Source organism: Dinoponera quadriceps, unplaced genomic scaffold (genome assembly GCF_001313825.1).
Source record: "Dinoponera quadriceps isolate SergipeBrazil2010 unplaced genomic scaffold, ASM131382v1 scaffold3271, whole genome shotgun sequence".
NCBI lineage: Eukaryota > Metazoa > Arthropoda > Insecta > Hymenoptera > Formicidae > Dinoponera > Dinoponera quadriceps.
This window is the reverse complement of record NW_014557287.1, coordinates 1,062,138-1,086,414: the sequence shown is the minus strand read 5'-3', so window position 1 is coordinate 1,086,414 and position 24,277 is coordinate 1,062,138. Positions and strand designations below refer to the sequence as shown.

The window sequence follows — 24,277 nt, the reverse complement described above, 5'->3', positions numbered from 1 at the left end:
CGTCCATCCCCTTCCCCCGAGCCCGCCGCCTACCACTTCACCGACGTAGCAGACCTTTAATCCAATCTGAGTGTAAGTGTTGCCCTTTAAAGCAAGCCGGGAATGGCGGGAAGCCATCCACGACCTCCACTACCGAACTTTTTCTTCGGCCGCTGCTTTTTTCTTCGTTAGTCCGCCGGGCTTTAAACGAATACGTATGGCCGCCGCCCGAGAGTCGAGAGCGAGAGGAGCCTGGGACGCGGAGCGCGCGTTCTCGCGCGGTCGGTTGCGTGCGACTCGCGTAATATGTCAATTGGACGTGGTTATGCAAGCGAGCGGGAACCAACTTCGGCACGCTAGTTCTAGGGTTACGATTGTTCTCCGGAGGATCGTTCGTACCGCGAACAATGAAGGCCTCCGCGTTGATTCGGGAACCGGTGGATCACGATGCGGCCGCGAATCTCCAAACGCGGCGACACGTCACGATCGCGTATGCAAGTTCCGCGACTATCCAAGCTCCGAATTGTCAAATTGTATTCTTATAAATTTATCAGTCGCAATACTTAAAAGATTTGTTTCAGAAAATTCTACTATTATCCGCCAATTAAAACGACTTCTTTACTTTATTGTTGCGATCCTCGTATTTCTATTACTTACGCGATTGCGCGACTTTGCGATAGTCAACGTCTATTTTCCGCTGAAAAGACGTCACTGTAAAAACAAATCGCGACTCCGAAACTCCGCGGATTCACGCGAGGTGAGGCTGGGCCGCCCTCTCCGCGGGAAAAGTCGCGGGGAGTCTCGCGCTGCGGGAAACGACGGAAATCGCGGGCGCATCCGCGCGATGTTATCGCGATGACGGGTTAATACGGGGCCGATTTTCAGGGCGAGCCGCCGACAAAAGGAGTCGACGCCTGTACACGGCGAGTAAAGTGCGCGCATGCCGATACACGGCGCCCGGGTGAAGTCTCTCGAAGAGAGTCACGTTTTCGAAGCGGCTCGCCGTGGGCCCGGGCCCTTCGTCCGGGCCCCGAACGCGCTTCGCTTTGCTTCGTCTCGCTTCGCCTTGCCGCGCCGGGCGGCCCTGATCCCTTCGTACCTTAGGACCCACCACGCCACGGGATGCCTCTTCTCTCTCTTTCTCCTTCTCCCTCTTCCTTTCTCTTTACTCCTTTCTCTCTTTTTCTCTCTCTCTCTCTCTCTCTCTCTCACTCACTCACTCACTCTCTCCTTCTCTCTCTATCTCTCTCGTCTCTCCCCGTCGGCACGGCGGCGCAGCATCCTTTAATATCTCTCGCCGGCCTCCTCCTCGAGCTCGCCTCTCATCCTCCTCATGGCCCCCTCGGCCTCCGCCGGCCCCCGCCGAACCTCCTCTCTCGTGCCCACCCCTCGGCCCAAGCACTCTCGATAGCATCTTGATGGAATGCCTGCGGGGTAGGTACCTGCCGCATTGTCGAGCCTGCTCGCTCGTGCTTTCGCACTCCTCTCGTGCTCCCTTATTGTTGCTGGCTCCTCCGCTGGCAGCATCGGTTATGGTAGTGGTGGCGACGTCGGCGGTGGTGGCGGTGGTGGTGGTGGTGATGCCGGCGGTGGAGGTGGTGCCGGTGGTGGTTGTTGTTGGTTATCTTGCGCTTTCATTGCTTCTTGTTGCATTCGCCGCTGCCCTCTCTCTTTCTCTCTCTCTCTCTCTCTCTCTTTCTCCGGCCGTAGCACTTTGACACCGGCGCGCGATCGACTCGCGCAATATCGCCGGCGACGGACGGTCTCCTCGCCGCTATTTTAACGTCGCGTTCGAGCTTCCCTTGCGCAGACACGCAGTAGACGCGCACATGACCGGCGCTTTTCCCGCCGAGTGTTGTCGGCGCGACAATAGGTAGACGAGGAAGATGGGAAATTCGCGTGAGAGAATTTCGCGGCCAAGAAACGCGAGCGACTCGACGCGGCCGGCCGCGAGGGATATTACGCGAATAATTGAAACGAATTCGAAATAACGTCTTGTTTGCACGGCTATCGTCGTCGTCGTAAACCCCGGGCGGAATTTTAATCGGCTTACCACCGATTTATGGTGTCGTTTCGCTCTTTTCTGTAAGAGATATTCGCGCGGCGGGCTCGTAAACGTGCATAACGAGCTGCTCCGGTGCGAGCATTCATTCTGCAACTGTGTTTCGCGAACGAAACTTTCGTGTGTCGTCCGCGGCCCCGCCTCGCCAGTTGCTGCGTCCCCGGATGCGAACGAATGAAATACGTCGGGGGGGCAACGATATTTTCCTCGCTATCCCGCAATTGGAAGATAATTCGAGAAATTTTACGTCGACGTTGTAGCTTTTGATTTCTTTCGGAAATCCTCCCCGCTAATATCGCGATCGATACGTAATGCGAAAAATTTCACGTCGACATTATCATTCCTCAATTTTCACCGAAGAAGCGTTCTCTCCGCTGCATTGCAGCCGAGAGATAATTCGGGAAATTTAGCAACAACATTGTCGCTTCTCAATTTCCATAAAAAAAAAATGACGTTCTTCTAGCTACTTTGTAATTGAGAGATGAATTTGGAAAATTCAACGTTAAACGTGTTAAGACAATCAGATGTAGATTTACGAGGACAAAAATTAACAATTCTCACCGGGACATTGGACGAAATGTGGTGCAGCAGAGGGACTGGATCAGACTGGGTAGAGTAGCGCGCTTTTATCCCCCCCTCCTGCCCCTCTTGCGCAATACACGTAGGACTTTACGTGGCACACGTGTCGAGTGCGCGTTCCTGTGGCCCGGCACGGCACAGTACGGCGCGTAGGTGTAGGTACACCCGGAGGTGAGGCTCTGCTCTGACCCCAGCCTTTCGATTTTGTTTCTGTCGGCGGGGCATTCGTGGTGCGCCGTGACCGCTGGGAGGAAGCGAGCGGAAGAGGGCAGCGAAGGGAAGAGAGAGAGAGAGAGGGAGGACAGTTAATGGGGGTAGCCGAAGAATTCCTCTGGTTCGTAACCCGCGATTTGCCGCTCGCGAGACGATATTACGCGCGTATAATGTTCGTCCCTTTCTGCCCTCCCTCCTTCGCCCCCCGTTCTTTACTCTTTAATCCCCGGATTGTTCGATTTTAATACGCTCCCCTCACCGTCTCTTTCTCGAAATTAAATCCTGGCGAAATATGTAGTTCCCGACAATCGCGATGATTAATATGTATTCGATTTAAGTCCCGTCTGCATGGCTCGCGGAACACAAGACACGCAGGTCGCAGACGCGGGCTCAGCAAATGCAAGGAGCCGCCGATCGTCATCTTTCGTCTGCGGCCTGCGTCTTGCGTTCCCCGAGCTGTATAGACGGGACTTGACACGTGCGCGTGTTCTCGCGTTATTTGCGCGTCCGCGTGTCACAATCGTCACAAATGACAGACGTCCCCATTCGTCATCCTTCGCGTTCATTCCGCTCCACCCGATTCCCCCGCTTCGAACCCTTTTACACGGAACCGTGCGAAAACACCGCGCCCATAGCGTCCAAGCTTATCCCTCTCGCGACTCGCGGATGCGGGAGGACACGCAGGGATTACCGGGCGGAACGAGGGAGAGAAAGAGAAGTAAGGGGAGAGGCTACGGGCGGATTCGCCAACGTGTGGTCGCCCGGAGCGGATTCGTTACGGCGACTCCGCTCTCCCCGGCGGATCGATTTTAAGAAACGTCAGAAAAATGGATGATACCACCGACACGCGGATACGACGCACACGCGAACGGCCGCGTCGTCGCAGCGCGCGACTAGCAGGCCGCCGGCTCGGGGAGACCGCATTCCTCTCTCATCGTTTCTCGCTGTGCAGGATCGCTCCGTGGCCAGCGATATCTTTATTTTGTCCTGTCATAATTCAAACGACGCAAACGCGGCCTCGATAAAGCCACCTGGACAAATCGTCCGTCCGCCGTTGCTTCGGCCGGAGCGAGCGAGCGAACGAGTGCACGAACGAACGGAAGAGGGAGAGAGAGAGAGAGAGAGAGAGAGAGTGAACGAACGGCGGTTCCGACGTGGCCGATTACGGCGGCGAGAGCACCTCGGGATTCGGCTCGAGTTAACGCCGCATAATCCAATCGGACTTTAAAGTATCGCGCCGGCCTTCGCGTGTCTCGTTGCCCTCTTTGTTGGCCGCGATTTCGCGAGGCGCGCGTGCGTGATAAATTTTCGACCGCGGAGCGGCAAATGCGAAGCGCGCACGTGCTACGTTTTCGCTATATGCCTGTGCGACGTGTGCTTTTGCGTACGCGGTATGCGTAACGTTACGTTGCTTATCGAGTATAGTATAATATGTGTGTGTGTGTGTGGCTTCAGCGGGTAGTTAAAGTAAAGCTTACTTTCGGCAAAACGCTGATTTTCTCGCACGGACGTTGGACATTCAGTGCGGACGATAAGACGTCCGCCGATCGATTGCTTTAACGACGGAAATTAATCGAGCGTTCGACCGGAGGGATTCTATTTCGGCTGCTGCCCGACTATTGCGAAATAGGATCCACCGAAGTCTCGCCGCGATTACCGGTGGCGGCGAAGGAGCTGAGAGAGGGAGGGAGGGAGGCTCTCCGAGGGGCTGGACGGAGCAGGCTGCTCGTAGGCAGTAAATCCCATCGGATGATTAGAGGTCGGCACCGGAGCTTGTTACCCCGATATGGAATTCAATGGAGGACGCGAGTAACGACAAGGACGATTAGCCGTCTCTCGCCTGTGCTCGATCCCCAAAGGCGTGACCGGGCAAAGACGGTGTGCTCTGATTACGGGAACTACAGAGATGGGGAGGGCTTGCAAGCGCGGGGACCTCGGCAGGCGTCGACGTCTCGGGTCACGTCGGGTTATACGCGTGATTTTATATCGTAGTGAAGAAAAGTCCCTGTTAGGATTAGTCGATATCGAAGTGTCCGCCCGCACTAGGCCACGTAGGCTCGTACAATTCTCAACGTTTGTTTACTAAGGTTTTCTATGATTTTTATCTTTACACGTATACGTGTAAGATTGAAATTCGTAAAAAGTAGTAATTGCAACGTTAAATCATTATGTGACGTCCGGTGTATTCTGATATTGATTGATTTTAGAAATTTTGCGACATTTTCAAAAAAAAAATATATATATATATATATTCATATAAAAAAAAATATAATATAAACATTTTCAAAAAAAAAATATATATATATTCATATTTTAATGTATGAGAATATATGGATAGATAGATAGATAGGTAGATGCATAATAAAGGTGGGAGGAGAGGGATGTGTTTGAGTGCACGTGCGGTGCAGCTCGGGCGCACGTTCGTCTGGTTACGCCGTTGCGTTTAGCAGGTCCCGCCGCTCTTTGTAACAACGACGCGACTGTCCCGCGACTCTCTTTTACCATCCTCTTATCTCACATTCGGTAAATAGTCGTTAACATAAATCAGAAGGAAAGATAAAGCCGGTGCCGCGCAAACGCATTTCACTCTAAGCAGCACAACGTATTTCTCTTACCTAAAAGCAGAAGGGAAACGGCGGAAGCGCTCTGCATACAGGATATCTCAGAAGTCGTTGAACCCCGGATGGAAGTCGAACTGTAAAGGCAAAGAAAGAGGTTGCTTCAATATCGAGACAACGATAATATTAACGGACGATTATTATCAACGCGCCAATTAAAATGTCGTCGGAATGCGAACGGATGGGCTAGTCGTTCAGTTGGTTTTGACAAAAATATGATTTCAAAGAAACTTACATTGAAAGACGTTAAAAATAAGATAGCAAATAGTACAACATTACATAATATTGATATAAAAAGAAAATATTCGATAATGAACTTATAATTCTGAAAATCGCTATGCTGACCGCAAAATGCTTGATTTTTATCTCAAGCCTTTTTGCTCGGTGTGGAAAATTCCAAAATCACGCGGAGAATTCCCTCGGAAAGTTATCAACGAATACACGATCCGCGATATTCGGTTGTCAAGTCGATACCGGCGCTACGCATTCGTGAAAGTTCGCGCAACAAGACGACGTCGCCGATGCGGAATTTACCTGCGCCGGCTGCGAATTGTGTCTCGCGTGGCATTCCACGTCGCCTCTGACTAAACTGTCGCTTAAACCGGCGTCACGCACACGCGTGAATACACGCGCGCTGCCGTGCAGAGGCGTAATAGGCCGCGAGCGGCGGCGCGAGTTAAAAGGACGCGGGGGTTAAGGATACCGAGGGGTTGCGAACTGACGGTCGCACGGCGTATAAATCCTCGGGCCTGGGCGCGCAGCGGATACTGGGAAGCTTGAAATTCCGCAAGTCTTGCGAATATATCGCTGAGCAAGAATGAATGAAGAGCGACGGGGAGAGAGACAGAGAGAGGAAGAACAAAAGAGAGAGAAAAGTGCCACGACGCTGTACTTGGCGATGATTCACCGCAGAGTGTTTGTCGTCAAATTTCTGCCGAATAAGCCCGATGTCTAATATCCGACCGTTTGTCCGAGTGTTTGTTGACTGTCGAATATGGATTTTTCGACAAAATTATTGCACACCTATTCTATCCCTCTTACGAATATATATAATTATAAAACATCCGGAATAAATGTATTAGATTAATAACAAAGCTGTGTCACAACGATCACTCAGCACTTTACGACATAATACAGTAGCTACGCATGTATATATATATATACATTTTAGTAATAAACGTGTCGTATTAGAAAAGCTTGTTTGCAGATTTCAAATCGAATCTCTCCCGCGTCGTGGTGGATCGTAAATAGCGAAACGCGTTGAACATCGAAAATTAATCGTCGCGGCGTTATTGGGCAGCATTCGGGTACTTAATGATCGAGCGTTAAAGCGCCCATTCCGATCGATCGCCGTCGCAGCCTGAACGGAACGACCTGCTCTGGTGACGAAACAGGAGGAGCAGCAGCTGGTGCGACAATGACACGAGCGGCAGAATGTGTAACGAAGTGCGCATTCCACGGCGATATACATACGTATGCGCGACACACGACGTCGATCGTGAGTGCCGCGTGAATTTCAGCCGCAACAACGCCTCCTCGACGCCGGCTGCGCTTTTTTTCTGCTTATACGCCTTTATACGCGCGCGCGCTCCCCGCGTTCGGAGAGGCGCGCGCGAGGCGGAAATCGCGGAAGCGCTTCGCGCGACTCGTTGGCTATGCTTGAGCGTGCAATTGCATAATATTCTGCCAGGCATTTAAATTCCTGCTCGCTCGAACGAGTATTCTTGTCGAACGGTTGGAGCGATGCGGCTAAAATCGAGAAAGGGGCATTTTGCATTGAGGAAAACGACGCGTCGCGGTTCGAAATGATATTGCAATTTAATAACTGACGTTTGCATCGTGAAAACGCTTAGTAGAAATTATTAGGGGTGATTCCGAGCTGATTATTGTGCTTGAAATTGTAACAGCGGGTAATAAGCAATTAGGAGGAAAGAAAAGTAGCAGAAGGTTAATATTAGCTCTTGAACGGTCAATAGTTTTTCTAATTGCACGAGCGGTGTGGACAATTGTATTTCGATGTATACATAGTGAAAGATTCATTGAATTCTTATCAAAAGTTCTTATTTCACCTTGCAATCTTCTTAAAAAGCGAACTTCAGCATCAACCCAATATACCAATCACGAATGTTACCTAGAAACGCAAAAAAATTCGAAATGACAAAGTGAACGAGTGTCGATGCGAGGTATTATGATGTTACATTGCGCGCGTATGGACACTTCTGTCCCCCGAGGTTATTGGGATTCCCTGTGAAATTGACGTTTTAATTAACGATATCTCGAGAAGAACAGGTTTTTAATATTCGATGTCACTCGGGGTTTGGTGGCATGCGCTGACGTCATGCCGGACACGTTGCTCCTCTTTTAGCCGATGGGCCGTTGCGGTATCTACGATACCCGGGGAAATGCGATTTCCGGCATATGCGTGACATTTCTACGCGGCCGGTTATCCGTAAGCGGCCGGCCAATCGTGAGAGATGTTATGAAGTTATAAATTCGACCGGTCGTTTACACGCGCGACATCATACGGCGCCGTTGAAATTGTGCCATAAATTTGTCCGGTAAAAAGCAATACTTCCGGCTGATAAAGCGACGCGACCCCAGGAGGGAAGACGATTAATGCTCCCTTATCACGGCTTGTTAAGCCCTCTCACGAGATTAAATTATCGAGTCGCGGTTGCGTCCGCGCGTGCGAGCCCTCCCCCGCCCGCCTCTGGAATATAATAAATCGTCGATCAGCGCGTGATCGAGCGAATGGTCCGAGCGAAACGGGGTGGCCTGGCTTTGCCTTCTTAATGATTTGTCTGTCCTTAGCTTATCTCGTTAACGAATGTCTCGTTCCCAGCGGAAATCGAAGGCTAGCAGGGCGTCGCACGCTCGAATTACGATTCGCGCGCTCGCCTGTCACCGGCCAGACACGCGCGAAGAAAGCACAGACGACGAACTCCCGCTCGGAAAGATAAGATTTCGCCCAGGCGAATCGCGTAACGTGAAGGGGCAAAAAAGAGGGACGCGAGCCGCCTCGAATTAACTTTCGCGTTTAATCGCAATGTCTCCCCGGCGAGCGAAAGCAGACGCGTCGCGATCCTTTCCGTCGGAAATCTCGCGAAAACCCGCGCGGAACATCGAGAGGAGAGAGCCGTCACCGACGGGAGTACGTAAGCGTTATTCTCGAGATACGTCACATTGGCGCGCATTAGCGCTCCGTAGCGCCGATAATTCCACCTTCGGACGAGAGATTGATTAAAATTCAACGAGAACGTCTTACGTGTAATCCTGGATGGATCTGCCGTGGTTCCGAGCGTGAGCGGCTTAATTGGCGCTCGCGGAATAATTTTCTGGTTACATTCGAATCATGAAAATTCATATCGCATTTGAAGGACACGCGACGGCAACATTGTCGTAGGCCTTCTTCAACGGATATACCGGCTTCCAAGGAGAAGCTACGCTTCAACTCACGACTCGAGGCTCGCTCGGCCGCCGAATTCATCGGATTCGCGAGCCGTACGAAATTAATCGTCGCCGTATTGATGAATCGTGNGGGGGGGGGGGGGGGAGGGGGAGCACGGGCTGCTACGTTGAATTCAGCGTGCGAGTCGTCGAGACGCTGAAACGGAACAGAAACGAGCGTTTCGCGATGCCGGCTGCGAAACTCACGTAGTCGGAAACGATCGTCGAAAAGGAAATAATAATCGCGCACGCGCTCGCGCATCTACGTACAATACAACACACGCCGGTCTTAATTGACGCCTGTTATCGTGACGCTAGGCAATTCGTTACCTAATTATGTAAGTTACTGGAGCTTGCAGGGACCCCGCCCTGTACGATACAACAGCAGAACGGAGAGCGGCAGACACAACGGTGCGAGGGAGCGTGTCTCGTTAAGAATTTATAATCGTCCTAAATATCCGAGTTGAGATTTTAGTCCTACGTTAAGTCCTCAATTGGAGAAAATGGGAAATAACTTCCCATTCGTAGCATCAAAAGAGCGCTAATAATGCTCTTTCGATACTGCAAAGTGAATTTAGGCGTCCTGGAGGGAAATGATTCTGCATTAAGTCTTCAAACTTGGAGAAGATGGAAATAAGTTCTCGCATGTAGCATCAAAGGTGGCACAATATAAGATCTTTGAGGACTCGATGTAAAACTAAATAGACTTAATGTAAAGTTGAAATTCCGACTCCGAAGTCGAACGACTGAGGGACTTAGGGAGTCGCGCGCTCGCGGCAGCGATTGACTCATGGCTCGCGACATTAATTAGAAGTCTGTTTTCCGTTCCTGAACTAGGTTGCACCTTTTACCGTTAGAACGAGACAATTGTATAATTCAGCTTTATAGGGAAAAGAAACGAAGTCCCGATGCAGCCTTAGTTCGGGAACGGAAAACGGACTTGATCTCGCGCGTTGAATAAATCCGCCGCGCGACGCGCTGCTCGAGCCGGCGGAGTTTCGCGCAGCCGAAATTTGAATTATTCAAGAAATTGTCTCATTTCTCGAAGGCCGGGAAGAATTCCGCGCGTAATGTTGTTCGCTTCTCTTTTTTCACTTTTCTTTCCTCGTCGTCAAAGCCGAACCGCGCTCCTCCGCGTCTCGGTCGTATCCTGTTTCTCGGAAAAGATTTCACGCGGCATTCGTCTTTCAATGTCCATCTCTCAAAAGCGCAAGTGTTTTAACGGCTTCCCCGGCTGTCATGCGCACGCAGACCGTCCTCCACGGTCGTGCCGGAAATCCAGCTTTAAATATGAATGGCCGGCCGAAAGAGACGGGGAAGATTAGAAGGGAGCTCGATTAAACTGCGCCCGAAGATCCGCCGGGGAAATTGATTTTTGTTTCTCTTTTCCCCTCCGGCTTGTCATTCGTCTGCTGTTTACACAAGGTAACGCCGCCCGTGTAATGAAGGACGCGACGCGACGGAAATCGCGCGATACAAAGAGAAATGTGATATTTATGAAGTTAGCTCACCTACAGGAGGCATCGCATGCAATGTTGTTTCGAGAGTCGGGAGAATTAATCAGCGATATGCAGCGTTAATAGCCGGTCATAAATACGCACCGTACAATTTACGATCACGAGAGGGAGAGAGAAGAAGAGATAAAAAAGAGAGAGAGAGAGAGAGAGAGCGGGAGAGCCCCTAAGCAACATAATTGGTGCTCTTGGTTCTCGCAGGACTCGAGGAGCTCCGAACGGCGGGGACAGGACGTGATGGGAGCGCAGTCGCGATTTATGGCGAATTTCTGTACAGCGTCGTGTAATTATTACGCCTTCGATTTCGCGAGGCTCGCTTCACCATCGCGAATCATAACTTACGTCGCCGAGCATCCCTGCGTCGATCGCACTCATTTCATCTCTCGCGACGGACGAGAACGGATGTATCTCCGAGCGGGAGGACGAAAGGGAGATGGATAGAGAGAGAACATTGAGCACATGAAGCGCCGGCCAATCACCGGCCTCTCGTCTCTAGTCCGAGGGACGTTCTTCGACAAACCGAAAAATTCGAATCCGCTTTGCCGTAGGGCGGCCATATGGCGCGGATTTGATTAATTGTGCGTGTGTGCGCGCGCGGACGCGCGCGCGCGCACGCGGCATCGCGGCCGCGCGAAACGTTATTATCCCGGAGACGAATTGCTTCGCTACTTTACATGCCGCTTCTTCGGCGGTCGAGATAAACCGCATCATTTGATCATCATCCCCCGCGGTAGTGCATCAGCGGTGCGTGTCAAAAAACGCCACCTCATTCCCGCCGCTTTCAAGCACTTTCGACGACAGCCTCGAACCGCGTGATGTATCGCCGCGATTTTTTACCGATGCGGCTTTTATCAACCACCGATGAGCGAACTGCGCGCGCGGCTCCTCTCGCCCAGCGTTGGGAAAAAGCGCGCGTGTGCGCGCGTTGTTAATTGTTTTCTTAATTAATTCACTCCAACATTACGCACGAGGGGACAGGCGAGATGTTTCGCGTCCTTCCTGTATCGCATTCATAGATTTTACCGCGTCGCGTTAGAAAAGTGAAAATATACGATAATCCTCGTTTCTCGAAGAGAAGTAAGAGGGAGAGAGAGAGAGAGAGAGAAAGAGCATTTCATCAACTATTTCAACCACTTGATGTGGATGTAAACCATTTATCGCACGTGATATTTCGACTGGACCCCTTTATTCGTTCGCAAAGAGTGCGCATGTAATATATCGGGACACTCTCGCCAAGCAAGGTTGTCACTTTGCCGACGTGCGGTATGACATTAAATAAATAGTGGGTTTTCGCATCGTTCAAGCAAACGATTTTGATCCCGTATCGAAGATTTCTTCTTTTTCTCTACATCTTAATTGCAAAACGGCCGTCAAATGCTAATGATTGCTCATCAAAATCACCCTTGCTTCCAATCTTTTTTCTCACGATTTTGTCAGCGTTGATTTGACGATTTTTATTAATTCGCTCGAGTAGAAGTGTTCGGATAATTTGACAAGTGTACCGAATCAAGCACAAATATTTGGTGTCTTTTTATTTGAAAATATAACGTAAGAATTCTTAACATGCGTTTCCTTGCTTCTGACGTCATCAAGCAAGGACAGTTGCAGCGAGGAGCCAAAAATCTTAAAAGGTAAAAAAGAAGAAAAGATTGGATAAAAAAACAGCAAGTTACAACCTACACTGTTGGCATATGTCGAGTGGCAACCAGGGTCACGTTGTATCCGCGTGCGATATATTAATTATTCAACACTTGGTAAGATACTAGGATTTTCTACCGGCCAGTGATAGAATACATTATATGTATGAATGGATAGGCTGGACGCGCATGCGCAACAATTTCGACGTTAAAGCGGTATGTAGGACGAGTGAAATGAGGTGCCGCGCATTAGGCCCCATTATATAAATACATATTTTCGGAAAATTAAAATATACATATATGTATATATTATCCTCGTAGATTTGCCTGTACTTAAATCTATAACCTAATCGTTTGTTTGCAAGCCGCATCTCACCTAAACTAACGTTTATATGTGCTTATAATACACACATATACGTTACTGGAATTCTCACTTTTTCGTCACGCATGCGCATTCAACCTATCCAACTTCCCATCACTGCGACCAGCTCGCGGGCTGTGAACAGTGTTCTGATATTGTATAGACTATATGCGCATGCGCGATGAAATCACAGGGAATCCAGTAACGCACCTATGAACACCTGAATGGTAGTTTTAGCGGGATGCGGTCGGCAAATAAACGGTGAAATAATCAATATAGTTACATATGTAAATACATTCACACAAATATTATATATATATTAGTACTAGACTAACACAGACGTGCAGGCTATTTAGCTAATTAATATTACAAGAAAAAATATCTCAGCTCGTGTACCTAAACAGCAGACTAAAATTCGTTGACGAGAAAATGATATCTCTGTTTTGTTAAAATGCGTGACTAGTACGATGACAACCATAAATCGTAGAAAGCAACATCGAGATCGAGATTTCGAGACAGCCAATCAGCATCGTGAAAAGGCCCTTCAACGCTTCGATACATTCGAGTTCGAGGTTTCACGCCTTTTTTAGGCCATGTGTAATGATCTCTAGCGTGATTTGGCTTTAAGATCTTGCGTCCACGATCCCAGGGCCGGCATTCATAATCGGATCTTATATTTAGGACCATCTTAAATTGATCTTCAGATGTTTCGTAGCCAATGAAATGAGTTGTACAGCATCCAAAGATGAACTTAAGACGGTTTTATACATAAGATCCGACTATGAACATCAGCCTCAATTATGCCTCATATTATCTGCCTCTCACTCTATACGTGTAGTCATCCCCTTCACTGCCATCAGCGATCTATTCTATACGTCGATGCCCGAACACAAGTGTCTCGAGTTACCACTCGGTGGAGGGTTAACTCGTAGAATTAGGGCTCGTGAAAAATAAATAACCGTTGTGTCGAATCATCGATTAACAATAGTTATTTATCGGATCGATAAATTGCTGTTGCGACTAAAAGATTAGGAAGTCCTGCCGCACCCAGCACATTTCCAGACATCATCCCATCTGATTTTCATCTATTCAGATCGATGCAGCACGGCCTATCTGATACGTTGAAGTGCGAAAGTGGCTGGATGAATGGATCGTCTCAAAAGATGAGTCATTTTCATCAGTGCGGCATCAAATTATTGATCCCGAAAGATAGCAAAAGATTATTGACAGCAACGGCCAGTATTTCGATTGAAACATTATATCTAATTTCATTGTTATTAATAAAAAAAGAGGATTTTAATGTCGTACAAACTTTTACAAGCAGCTAATAACTATGATTGCGTTTTAACTGTTTTATTAGCTGTCAAAGCGCATTTGCAGTTAAAAGTCCAGCAAAATAACATTCGCAGCCCAATGGCGTGATTAAAACTGGCGGGACGTTATGCCAGTCGCAATTTTTGCTGTCTTAGCAAATACAGCCGGACTGTGTTACTTGGGGGAGATATTAAAAACGGTGAGAACGAGAAATAATCTAACAGTCCTGCTGCTGCACCGCGTCTCGAGGGTTATGTCCACATGTTCCACGTGTCGCGAGTAACACACCGCGATCATAGCCGTTACGTACGTCGCAAACCGCAAGTAAATCGGCGGTCGGGTAGCACGCGATTCTCGCGCGTGTACCTCGGGTAGGCCCGATCGATACGTCACGTCGTTACGGCGTTTAAGATGGATGAACTCGGGAATCTGCCAGATGTTAGCGGTACCCCGAAAGATGGAGGAAGAAAAAGGGAGAATCCAGCCACCGGAGAGCGTAAACGGCGACCCTCTCTCGCGCTTTCTTCACCCGGCGGCGCAATAACGCCGTCGAAGATTATCCCGGAGCAAGAGGGGCGCGCAGGGCCGATTTCGTTAAGGATGGCTAGCTGGACTGGCTGCCACTTGCTTGCACCCTTCGCGAGAGCTCGTGCCAAGCAGATGTCTTATTGTCATGCTAAGGGATCACCCTTGTGCGATATGTAACGTCTTTCGGCCCGCCGCTCCGTCGCCGGTTTCTGCTTGTTTGAAATTATTTTTTCAGCAGCCGGGGGGTTGGCCGGAACGTAACGTACCCCGGTGTTATCGCCCTACGTCGTTCTACGCGTCATACGGCGGATGCAGATCGTCGTACAAATTAGCCGATTAATCGCCGGTGCGGCGTAGCACGAAGAGAAACGATTCGCGAGACGTATGTAGTACATTAATTATGCGACCACCTTCGTTGGGGGAGAGAATGCGCGAAATTTCCCCCCGTACGTGTACCCCCCGATCGCGTCAGCACGAGTTCAACAGGGGTTATGCGTCGCTCGACCGAGCGCCATAATTAGTTCTTCGTAAAAATCAAGTTTAATTCTTTTTATGGCCTCCTGATGTAATTTTCATTTAATCTTCTCGAAATATCGGATACTCGGACTATAAATCTAACATTATTTAATTATATTCGGGAAGTATAATGACAATAAAAAGAATTAAATTATTGCACTTTTACGAAACTCGTTATGATGTTTCGCCAATGATGCATAATTTTATTCAATTTATTTTTATTACGCGCATATTCGTTTATACGTATCTTTGCATGAAAGTGAGGCAAAATTTGTAATTGAGTTCTTTAAATGTAGATTCTCTGAACAACACAGGTATCATTCAACTTATCTGTAACGCGCGCTCCTCGCAATTTTTTTTCTTCAGACGAGACTCTCGCGAACCGTTTCCGACGCGTGTATCAAAGCTGCGATTGAATTCGTGACTTGCGACACTCGTCGCGTTCGCTCTTCGAGGGACTTTCTTAGCTTTCAACTTCACCCCAAGAAGGCAATTGCGAATAAAATCGGCAGCTGCCAGCGGCCTTTATATTTCGTGGGCATGGGCTACGCGGACTTTTGTTGTTCCAACGCTTTTGTCGCCACGCCGCTGCGTCCACATTGCCAATGAGTGGACTCTTGATCGAGAAATTTACTGGACCGTGTCTCAATAAGAGTCAACGCACGTGATCAATTTGTACAGGCTACGTTTCAGGACAAGCCATCCTAGAAATCGCATGTTTCCTTCTCGATCTTTTCCCCCTTGTTTCATTAGCAAATTCGGGAACGATTACCTCATAATGAGATTCTGATTGAATTTAGGCACGTTAAGCACGTGATGATAATTAACCCTCTGAGACGTCAATCTGAGAAAATGCCAGTCTAAAGCAAATTCGTAGCTTCTGAAAATATTTACAGCCGCACAAAGAGATATGATATGAGAACATCCGTTTTCCGCTTCCTCTGAAGGAAATAATCCCAGTAATAACGTGAAACCAAAATAAACACTGAGAAAAAATAAACACACTGAATTTCTTGGTGATAATCAGTGACCGGTACTATGATATTACTCATAATTGTCTCATGAAGTTACGTATGAGGTATAATTAGTTACTGTCAAAAAATATTGCACAAAAAAGTAGCACAGCCAACGAAACGAGATAAGAGACATATACCTATCGAGTTATATTTTTTACAGTATCTCTTCAGTGATCCGATCACCAGTTAATTATTTAATGCAATCAAATTAAAGCGGCAGTCAACGTGTGAAAAAGAACAGAAAATGGAGCTCTCAATTAATGTTAATTGAAGCTGCTCTCTCTTCCGGAGAATCAACCGATCAACCGGCGATTTTCATTCTTTCGGCCGCATTCGGCCTACTTCCGCCGGGACGGAAAATACGAAAAGGTCTCGTTGCGTAAGTCACCTTTGGCGTCTGAAATCGAGCCTCCCCGTAGCGGTCTCGCCGAGACCAGATGTCGTCGCGAGGGCACTTTGGCGGTGAACGATCGTTGCGTCGAGGGAGCCGATTTCATCGATTCGAGACGTCGACTGCGACGCACTTGGCCCTACCGGTGTACCCCTCGCGTGTATCCTGGGACGCTTAACCGCGCGGCCTACCCCACCGTCTTTTCTCCTCGTACGTTTTCCTTCGCTCCCCCTGTCGCGCGCGCACGCTTCTTATATCACGAAATAGTATTACGTTAGACGATAGAGACGACGGTCGCCAGGTGTCCCGAAGTGCCCCCGTGCCGTAACCCCCCTCCCCTTCTCTAATACGCAGGTGTGCTTGGCACGCGCACTTCTGCATCCCTCTCGCGCGCTCGCGAATTCCGCCGTTTTCTCTCCTTCTCTCTCTCTCTCTCTCCCTCTCCCTTTCCCTCCCTTTACTCGTTTTCCCCGATAAGGAGGTGTGCCGGGCGTGTACCTGAAGAAACGCGTGCGAGCGGTCGGGGTTCTCGGGGAGTGTCGAGGGCGACCTAAGTACAGTAATTCCGAGCGTAAATTCGCACGTGCGTATGCGAACGTAACGGGAGAGAATTTTTCTTTCCGAAGTCGACATCCGGGAAATTTCAGAAAGTACGTCCTCTTTCTTCCTCTTCGTTAGCGTGAGCGAGGAGGGGGGAAATATCCACTCTTCCGTAATATAATTCTCGAGCTATGACGAATCCTCTTTCGCTGAATTATTTTTAAAGGCGGGAAAGTGTTGACAATAAGACCCGACGTTTCGCGTTCTGCACCGTTCTGCGAAAGTAGCCGACCGAGAAGCAACGATCTCGATGCATATCGCGGCAACGTCTATCCAGCAACGACAGGCCGCGTGTCGTGTACGATGATAACCGTCTTGAACATAAGGCGGCCGTTCGTTTCTTGAATCCGGTGTCCGCTGACAGAAAGTGGACTACTTAACAAGACGGCATAAGGCGCACGTGCTGTACGCGTGGCGCGTCTCCCGCCAGATGACTTCTAATTAGATTACCGTAATTATCGTTTCGGCAGCCGAAGTCACGGCCGAAGGAGCACCTACCGGCCGCGCGATCACCGCGACTAAGTGTTAAAACGGTTACGTATCGCGGTCGCGACGTCCGGCTACCGTAGAATCGCGCTCGTTATATCGGGTGTCCGTAACCCAAGCCCATCGGCCTCGGCGCGGCGACTTGACGAAAGAAGATCGAGATCGAAGTCGATCGGCCGCGAGTAATCCGATATTCCGAGTGCGAGCGAGCCTAACTTCTTCTCCCCCGGTATTGTCCCGTCCCGCGGGCCGGTTTTCATTTCGCAGAAATAAATTCGCGACTTTTTCGCAAATCTATATAAAGTGAACCCTGAACTGCTGCGCGTTTCGTACGTTTATCGAATGAATCTTCTGTCTTCGTAAAAAAAATGTTGATTCTGTATCGGTTGAACGGTTTGTGCGTCACTCGATCGCTTGATCACGATCGTTTCTTGTAAAAATCTAATTTATATATTTGTTTTTATATATCAAATTTTTATCATATAATTTAGTCCAATCAATGATTGGTAAGACAAGTAAGTACTAATGGGACTGATAATTGTTGATTTATCAAATAAAAATAGCAGAAATAGAGACGAACAGGAGGACTGAGGAACTTATTATATGCGATAACAATAATAGTAATACTTAAGAAGCTAAAATCATCCAAAAAATTCAGGTCTAGAAAAACAATATAATGAATAGAAGCATATATCTTTTACCTCGTTTCATTGGCCGTACAAACGATTTTTTTTAAACCGGTGACCGTCGTGGTAATGAAATCGAGTTAATGAAATCTCACAGAAATTTTAAGTAACGCGAGATTCTTTGCTCAACGTATGATACACAAAGAAGAGTTTCTTTCAACGTAAGAGGAACAGTGTGGAATCCATTGGTCACCTAATTTGCACCCTACAAGGCAAGTCCACACGTTGAAACTACAAGCTCGCGTACGCGAGGATCCCTCTTCATAATATTCGGCATTTGCGTTTGCATGGACGCGACGCAAATGCGTGGTGCGCGCGAGTTGCGAAGGTGCGGTCTTGGTGTTCGTGATAACGGAGCGTTTCGAGAGTAGCCGCGTATAATAAAGAGCGTTTTGTGGTGCCACCGGCTAACCTCAAGTCACGCAGCATATCGACACGAACGGCATAATTATAGAGCGTTTTCGAAAGAAGGCATTATGCCGACGGTATACTGTTCTTACCGCATAAGACGAACGCGCGAGTGCTACACAGTCATTGTGCATAAATACGAAGGAACGCGCATGCGTGCATTTTTCGGCAACTTCTAAGAGTTCGCATAATGATCGGTGATATGCAGCTGATGTTGAGATAAGAGAACATGTTATCGCATCACGTTTTTACTACAGCAACCGACAACCCCGAGAAATCGAAGGAAGTTCTTCTTTCTTACATCGATCTCAGACCCAATTTCTACGTGGTCATGGAAGAGGTTTAACTGTCAAAAATAGTGAGAAAAGTGAATTCTATTCTTGAAATAGATAAGTCATTTTATCGGGGCGACTATTATCCGAAAGATGATAAAAAGTTATTGATAGTAACAGCCGATACTTTGATTAAAATATATGTCATCTCACTGTCATTAATAAATAAAAGTGACGACTTTTGCAAGCATCTAATATAATCTAATAGTCATAATGTTCGTCAGAAAGTAGGGTAAGGGGCAACATGATTACAAAGTGATTACTTACTTAGATGATAATTTCTTTCCATTGAATGTAATAAAGTTCAACGTTTTGATTCAAAAGCCAAGCCGAACTTTTTCATACGAAAGACAAATATTGAAAGAGTTTCGTAAAATTTCATTACGTCATAATAACAAAAATATCAGGGAGAGAGGGAGAGAGAGAAAGAGAAAGGGAGGCGGGAGGAGGAAAGATAAAGAGAAAGATACATTTTCGGAACGATCGGATGCGGCGAAGGTCAGGGACGCGCCAGCGACGAGTCGTTTCGTCAAGGGAAACCGATGAGTGGACTAGTCCGCCAACTGATTGCCTTATCATTCGGCCTCAGCTGTTCGCCCCACGCTACGTCCGGGAGTTCTCGGAAGGACCTCGTAAAAATATCACACAGGATGTAACCGCCCGCTATGCCAAAAGCGACCTGCTACGCACGAGGACTCATGTTTCGGTCCTTCATCCCTGCGATGCACATGGTGCGTTTCGTGGAAATGCAGATCAAAACATTTCACATTTGACGCTTCAAACGTCGGCTCGAGTAAGCTCGTCTGGCTGCATTATCGCGCTCGTCTCATTACGACCGCTCCTCATTGACCCGGTCTACCCTTCGGCGTTAACTCACCTCTTCAGGTAAAGGGCAATGATTAACAGGTTGGACTGTTCGCGAGTTTATCTGAGCTTTTTCACGCTTCAGGCTCGAGATTCAAGGTTCTCCGTGATTATTCTAGCTTCAGCTTCAGCGAACAGTCTTCTCATTCATAGCCGACGTCCGGCTAATCGCCTGTTTTCGTTTCACGTCGTTTAATCGTCCCGAGGAATTCTCATTTTCGCGAAAATACAATTTCTCCCTCACACACTTGCCGGCGCTCATATTAACGCGCAGGGCGGGCTTTCGCTTCTGTTTAGGAACGCGCGTAGATCGAAACGGGCCGGCCCTCATAATGAACCTATTCAGACCGGCGTTCTTTATCGGCCCGGTGATCGGTTCGTCGCGGCGTTAACGAATTTACCGAGTTTCCAAACTCCGCGCGCACGGGTCGGGGATGCGATGAAGAAAGGCGCCGCGGCGAAGGGAACGAGGAAGGGCGCCGCGGCGAGGCGAGGAAAGGGCCGCGGGAATCCGTCGACGCACCGCGATTTTGCATGCGGTCATTATCTTGTTGCGAGAGCTCTCCTTCTTTCTCTCTCCCTTCCGTTTACTCTCCGTTTCTTTCAGCCGGCCCCGCCGAACGGAATTACCCGGGAATTCTATCGACAAATCCCGACCGTCTCCCGTTGGCCGCCGCGAACATTATCGTCGTATTAACCGTACTACGAGGAGTGCGAGAGAGAGAGAGGGGGGGAGAGGATGAGGAGAACGAAAGATAGAAAGGGAAGAGAAGAGCTGGTCCAGCCCGGTACCAGACAATCCAGCGACGGTTCCTGTCCTACTGACGCTGCTTTCGGAGATGCGAGAGAACGAGAGAGGGCGAGAGAGAAAGAGAAAAAGAAAGACGAAAAGGGTGACGGGAGAGAGAGAAAGAGACTCGACGAGTACAAAGACCCACCAGACGGTAGTACTCGTTTCTTTCTGTTGCCTTTCATCCTTCCCGGCACTTCCTTCCCACCGTCTACTCTCCACCGCCACCGCCACCATCACCACCACCACCACCACCTCCTTGTTCTTCTTCTTCTTCTTCTCCTCCACCTCTTCTTCCTCCTTCTCTTGCTTCCACCGCGAGCGTCTTCCCTTTCATCGCGCACGGCACCTCGGATCGCTCGAATCGGAATTTCGTTCGCGATTATCGGCTTATTCACGAAATCGAGCGCGTGATTCTAAGGATTAAATGAGGGGGGGTCGGGGTGGAAAACGGGGACACGAAGGCGACCCGGGACAATGGGTATCAGCTGTTGCCATTGTAGGGCGGAGTAGTGTGCGTGATAAGAAAACGAAAATAGAGAGAAACGAGAGGGCCGTCCTCTCTTGGGCGCGGGAATTCTCGCGTCGGGCCGTCTCGGCGTCCGTCCGTCAGACGCGCCCCGACCCCGATGATGATGACGACGATGACAACGTCATTCAAGGACACGAGGAATGAAATCCCTCGAAGAATATCACCTCGACGAGTATGTCCGCGGTTAATTGGACGGGGGCCCGATCCGCATATCACAAGGGGCCCGTCGTCGGCGAGGCGGTCCCCGCCTCATCAATCTGGCCGCTGACTAGCTAATTTCGAAATGGACGGCACGCGGGGGATCCAGAGGTAAATCGCTATCGCGAGAGGATAAGTCGATGGAATCGCGGATTAACAGCCGGCCGCCTTCACGTCGTCGAGATGGACAGTGAGATTTCGTGACCAAGCGGTTACTTTCTTGCCGCGGCTTCGCCCCGTGTTAATCGGCGAGAGGGCTACACCGTGGATGTCCGATTCTTCTGGATCAACGATGATCGAGAGGACTCGATCGCGACTGAGTGAATTGAAAAGTCCCGAGGTGAGAATCCGTGCGCACGGGCGAGGGGAGAACACGCAGGCGATACCGGGTAATTTTACGAATAATAATTACAATTGTCCGGTTAATATCTCACGAGTATCGTTGCCGGTGGTTATCCATCACCGCGATAAACGTCGATGATGTCACCGTGCTTACCCATCATCGCGACAAATGATTACGCGCGGTATTAATTATGCATCTTATAATAATCCCGGGCACGCTCGTCGAATCAAAACGGGTTAAGAGTGCCGTCCGCCCGATTTCCTCTTGTCGTCATCCCCGCTCACCCTTCGCTCTCTCGGCGGCTCGGCAAACAACCCCTAGTCCACCGGGCGAACCCACCACCGTCGCCCTCCCCCTTGAGATTCAAATTTGCCAGGGCGGTTGTCCCGTGTGACAGTAGGAACGACTTATCGTAGAAGTCCCAGTTGATTGAAGTCGCTTCTGCGAAGACCGGAGGGTTCGCGGCGTCGGCTTTCCGAAGGACCTCACGCGCGTGTTGTTACACTGCTGCGTGCGTGCGTGCGTGCCTGCCTGCCTGCGTGAGTGCGTGCGCGCTCGCTCGCGCACGGCCGGCATAAACGTTGGTGCACAATACGAATCGAGTTCCATTGAGACAATTGGCAATTTTCGACGCCGAATATCCGTCGGAAGCGGCGGTAGCGCCCACGGCCACTCACTTGGCAAATTGAAGTCCAGACAATAAATTGCAAACTGTCGTATACGGTACCGCAACGTACGTACGCGCGGTACGCGCACGTACGATGTCGCGTCGTCTGTACATACGCGTGCGCGCGTCGGTGCGTGTGCACACGCGCGCCCACACATACGCACACAGGCACGCACGTACGCACGCCTCACGGAGCGCGCCGTTCCTCCTCTTTCTCTCTTTCTTCTTACCTTCGCTCTCTATCGCGCCCTTCCTCTCTCCGTCTCTCCTTCCCCTTATCTCCCTGCCTTACTCTATCGTCGACATAAGGACCGCACGCAGTAACATTACCATTCGGTCGCAGACGAATTCATTGGCTATGCCAGGGCGTCTTCCGTTCACAGGCAGAACGGTTGTTGTCAGTCCGGTTTGACCCGACTTAGATTGTACGTGAGGAGCTGTTATGGTCGGCACTCATCAAACGATCCCCGGATCGCGAGCGCGCCCAACGCTCCTCTTCTCCTCCTGCTCCGCACGGAATTGTTCCACGTTACCGGGAAGCGTGGAGCATCTCCTTCTCGTCTCGTCTAATGGAATTGAGACGATCGAGATATTTAAGTGCGTACAATGTCGCGTCCCTTTCGTGTCCCTATACGTGTATGTGTGCAAAGAAGAGCTATTCTCGAGAAAAGTGAAGTCCATGAGACTATCGCTACGAGTCTTTCCTATCGATTACATGATTATAAATTTATCTAATTGCATTTATGCGCAATTATATTTGTCTAGATTGCAATCTGTCCGGCTATCACGAAGTATTAGGAAAGTTCATCACTTGGCCGATATAATTAGTTTCTCGGAAAAATCAAGTATAATTCTTTGTTTACTGACATACGCACACACATTGATTTCCATAAATATAATATATTTATAAAATTGAGTATTATATGTATATATATGGAAGATCATTTTTTTCGATTTTTTAAGGTTCATATTTAAGCCCCCAAGATACTTAGGTGTCCTCTTTACGCTAGGACGCGCGTATATTTAAAAGATTCTAGAGTTATTTATATATATATATATATATATATATATATATACACACACACACACATATGATGTTATCTGGAAGAAAAGTAATGGTAATAAAAAAGATGAAACTAGATGTTTACGAGAAATTAATTATGGTACTTGGTTAAATAACCGCATAATCCTGACTAATTACTCGATACACTGATATCCTGGGCATTCATAATTTGTTTAAATTTCGTTTATAGCGGTCCATGTTAGAGTGTCTGCTGTCGAAGAATAATCCTGTAAATGTACTATTTACAATCTTTTCTGCCTCGAGTCCCTCGTTATACGAGCAGATAACGTAAATTGGTGCGCGTATCGGACGATCTCGAGTGCAGCCGCTAAATTGCAGCGGTCGACAACGAAAAGGCGACAGCTGGCCGTTGATTCTCGCGATCGACTCATCGAGTGACGATGCTTTATCAGCAATTTGAATTCCCATACTACCTGTCCACGGTGTATACGCTCGCTCATTCGCGTCATTACCGTGAGCCGAAAAGATTCTCACCGGCGGGCCATTAAAATATAGGGGCGACCACGATGCACATCTGCCTACCTCCATGCGCAATTACGAGCGAAACTGGCATTGTATGCCGATGCATCGGCGACTCGTCCTGCCCGCGGTACCCACGAAGAGCGAGACGATCCCGTGTGTATCGTGTTGGCTCTCTTCATGGGGGTTTATTCATCGGCGTATCGCACCGGTGTACCCTCGTGGGAGCTTCGCACGCGACATCAAATCGAAATGATTGTAGCGCCGCGACTTGCGACCTCATCGACTCCGATGACCGCAAGAAAATTGGACGTCAATACGGATCGCGTATCCATTGGCTGTACGCATCCGTATGACGGTCATGTCGTGACACTGACACTTGACAACCTTAAAATCTGAATTTTACGACAGACAGAAGATAAACTCTTCCGTCTTCCGCACTCGATTAACACGCTGGCTGCCAAGGTGCGTGCCGCCGGTGATATATTCAATCTCTATGTAAATGTAAAAGAATTTTTTGACAAATCTTTGGCTTTTATTTCATGAATATTATCTTCGCTCGGGAAGAACGATAAAACTTTTCTGTCTTCATATTGCTAAACGCATTTTGCTTTTGAATTTGAACCGAGCAGTCAACGTGTTAAAGCCCACTG

At 48.8% G+C, this 24,277-nt stretch overlaps 1 protein-coding gene across 3 annotated transcripts in view; it reads right to left on the bottom strand.

Annotated features, from left to right (window-relative positions):
- The window catches only part of LOC106748893, an 84,958-nt gene that overhangs the window by 38,557 nt on the left and 22,124 nt on the right, over nt 1-24,277 (bottom strand). For all 3 annotated transcript variants that reach the window (XR_001374793.1, XR_001374794.1, XM_014627811.1), the window contains one exon: nt 5,449-5,528. Coding sequence is in view for 1 of the 3 variants with exons in the window: in XM_014627811.1 (XP_014483297.1) it covers nt 5,449-5,485 (37 nt within the window). In the remaining 2 variants the exon portion in view is untranslated. The remainder of the gene's footprint in view (nt 1-5,448; nt 5,529-24,277) is intronic.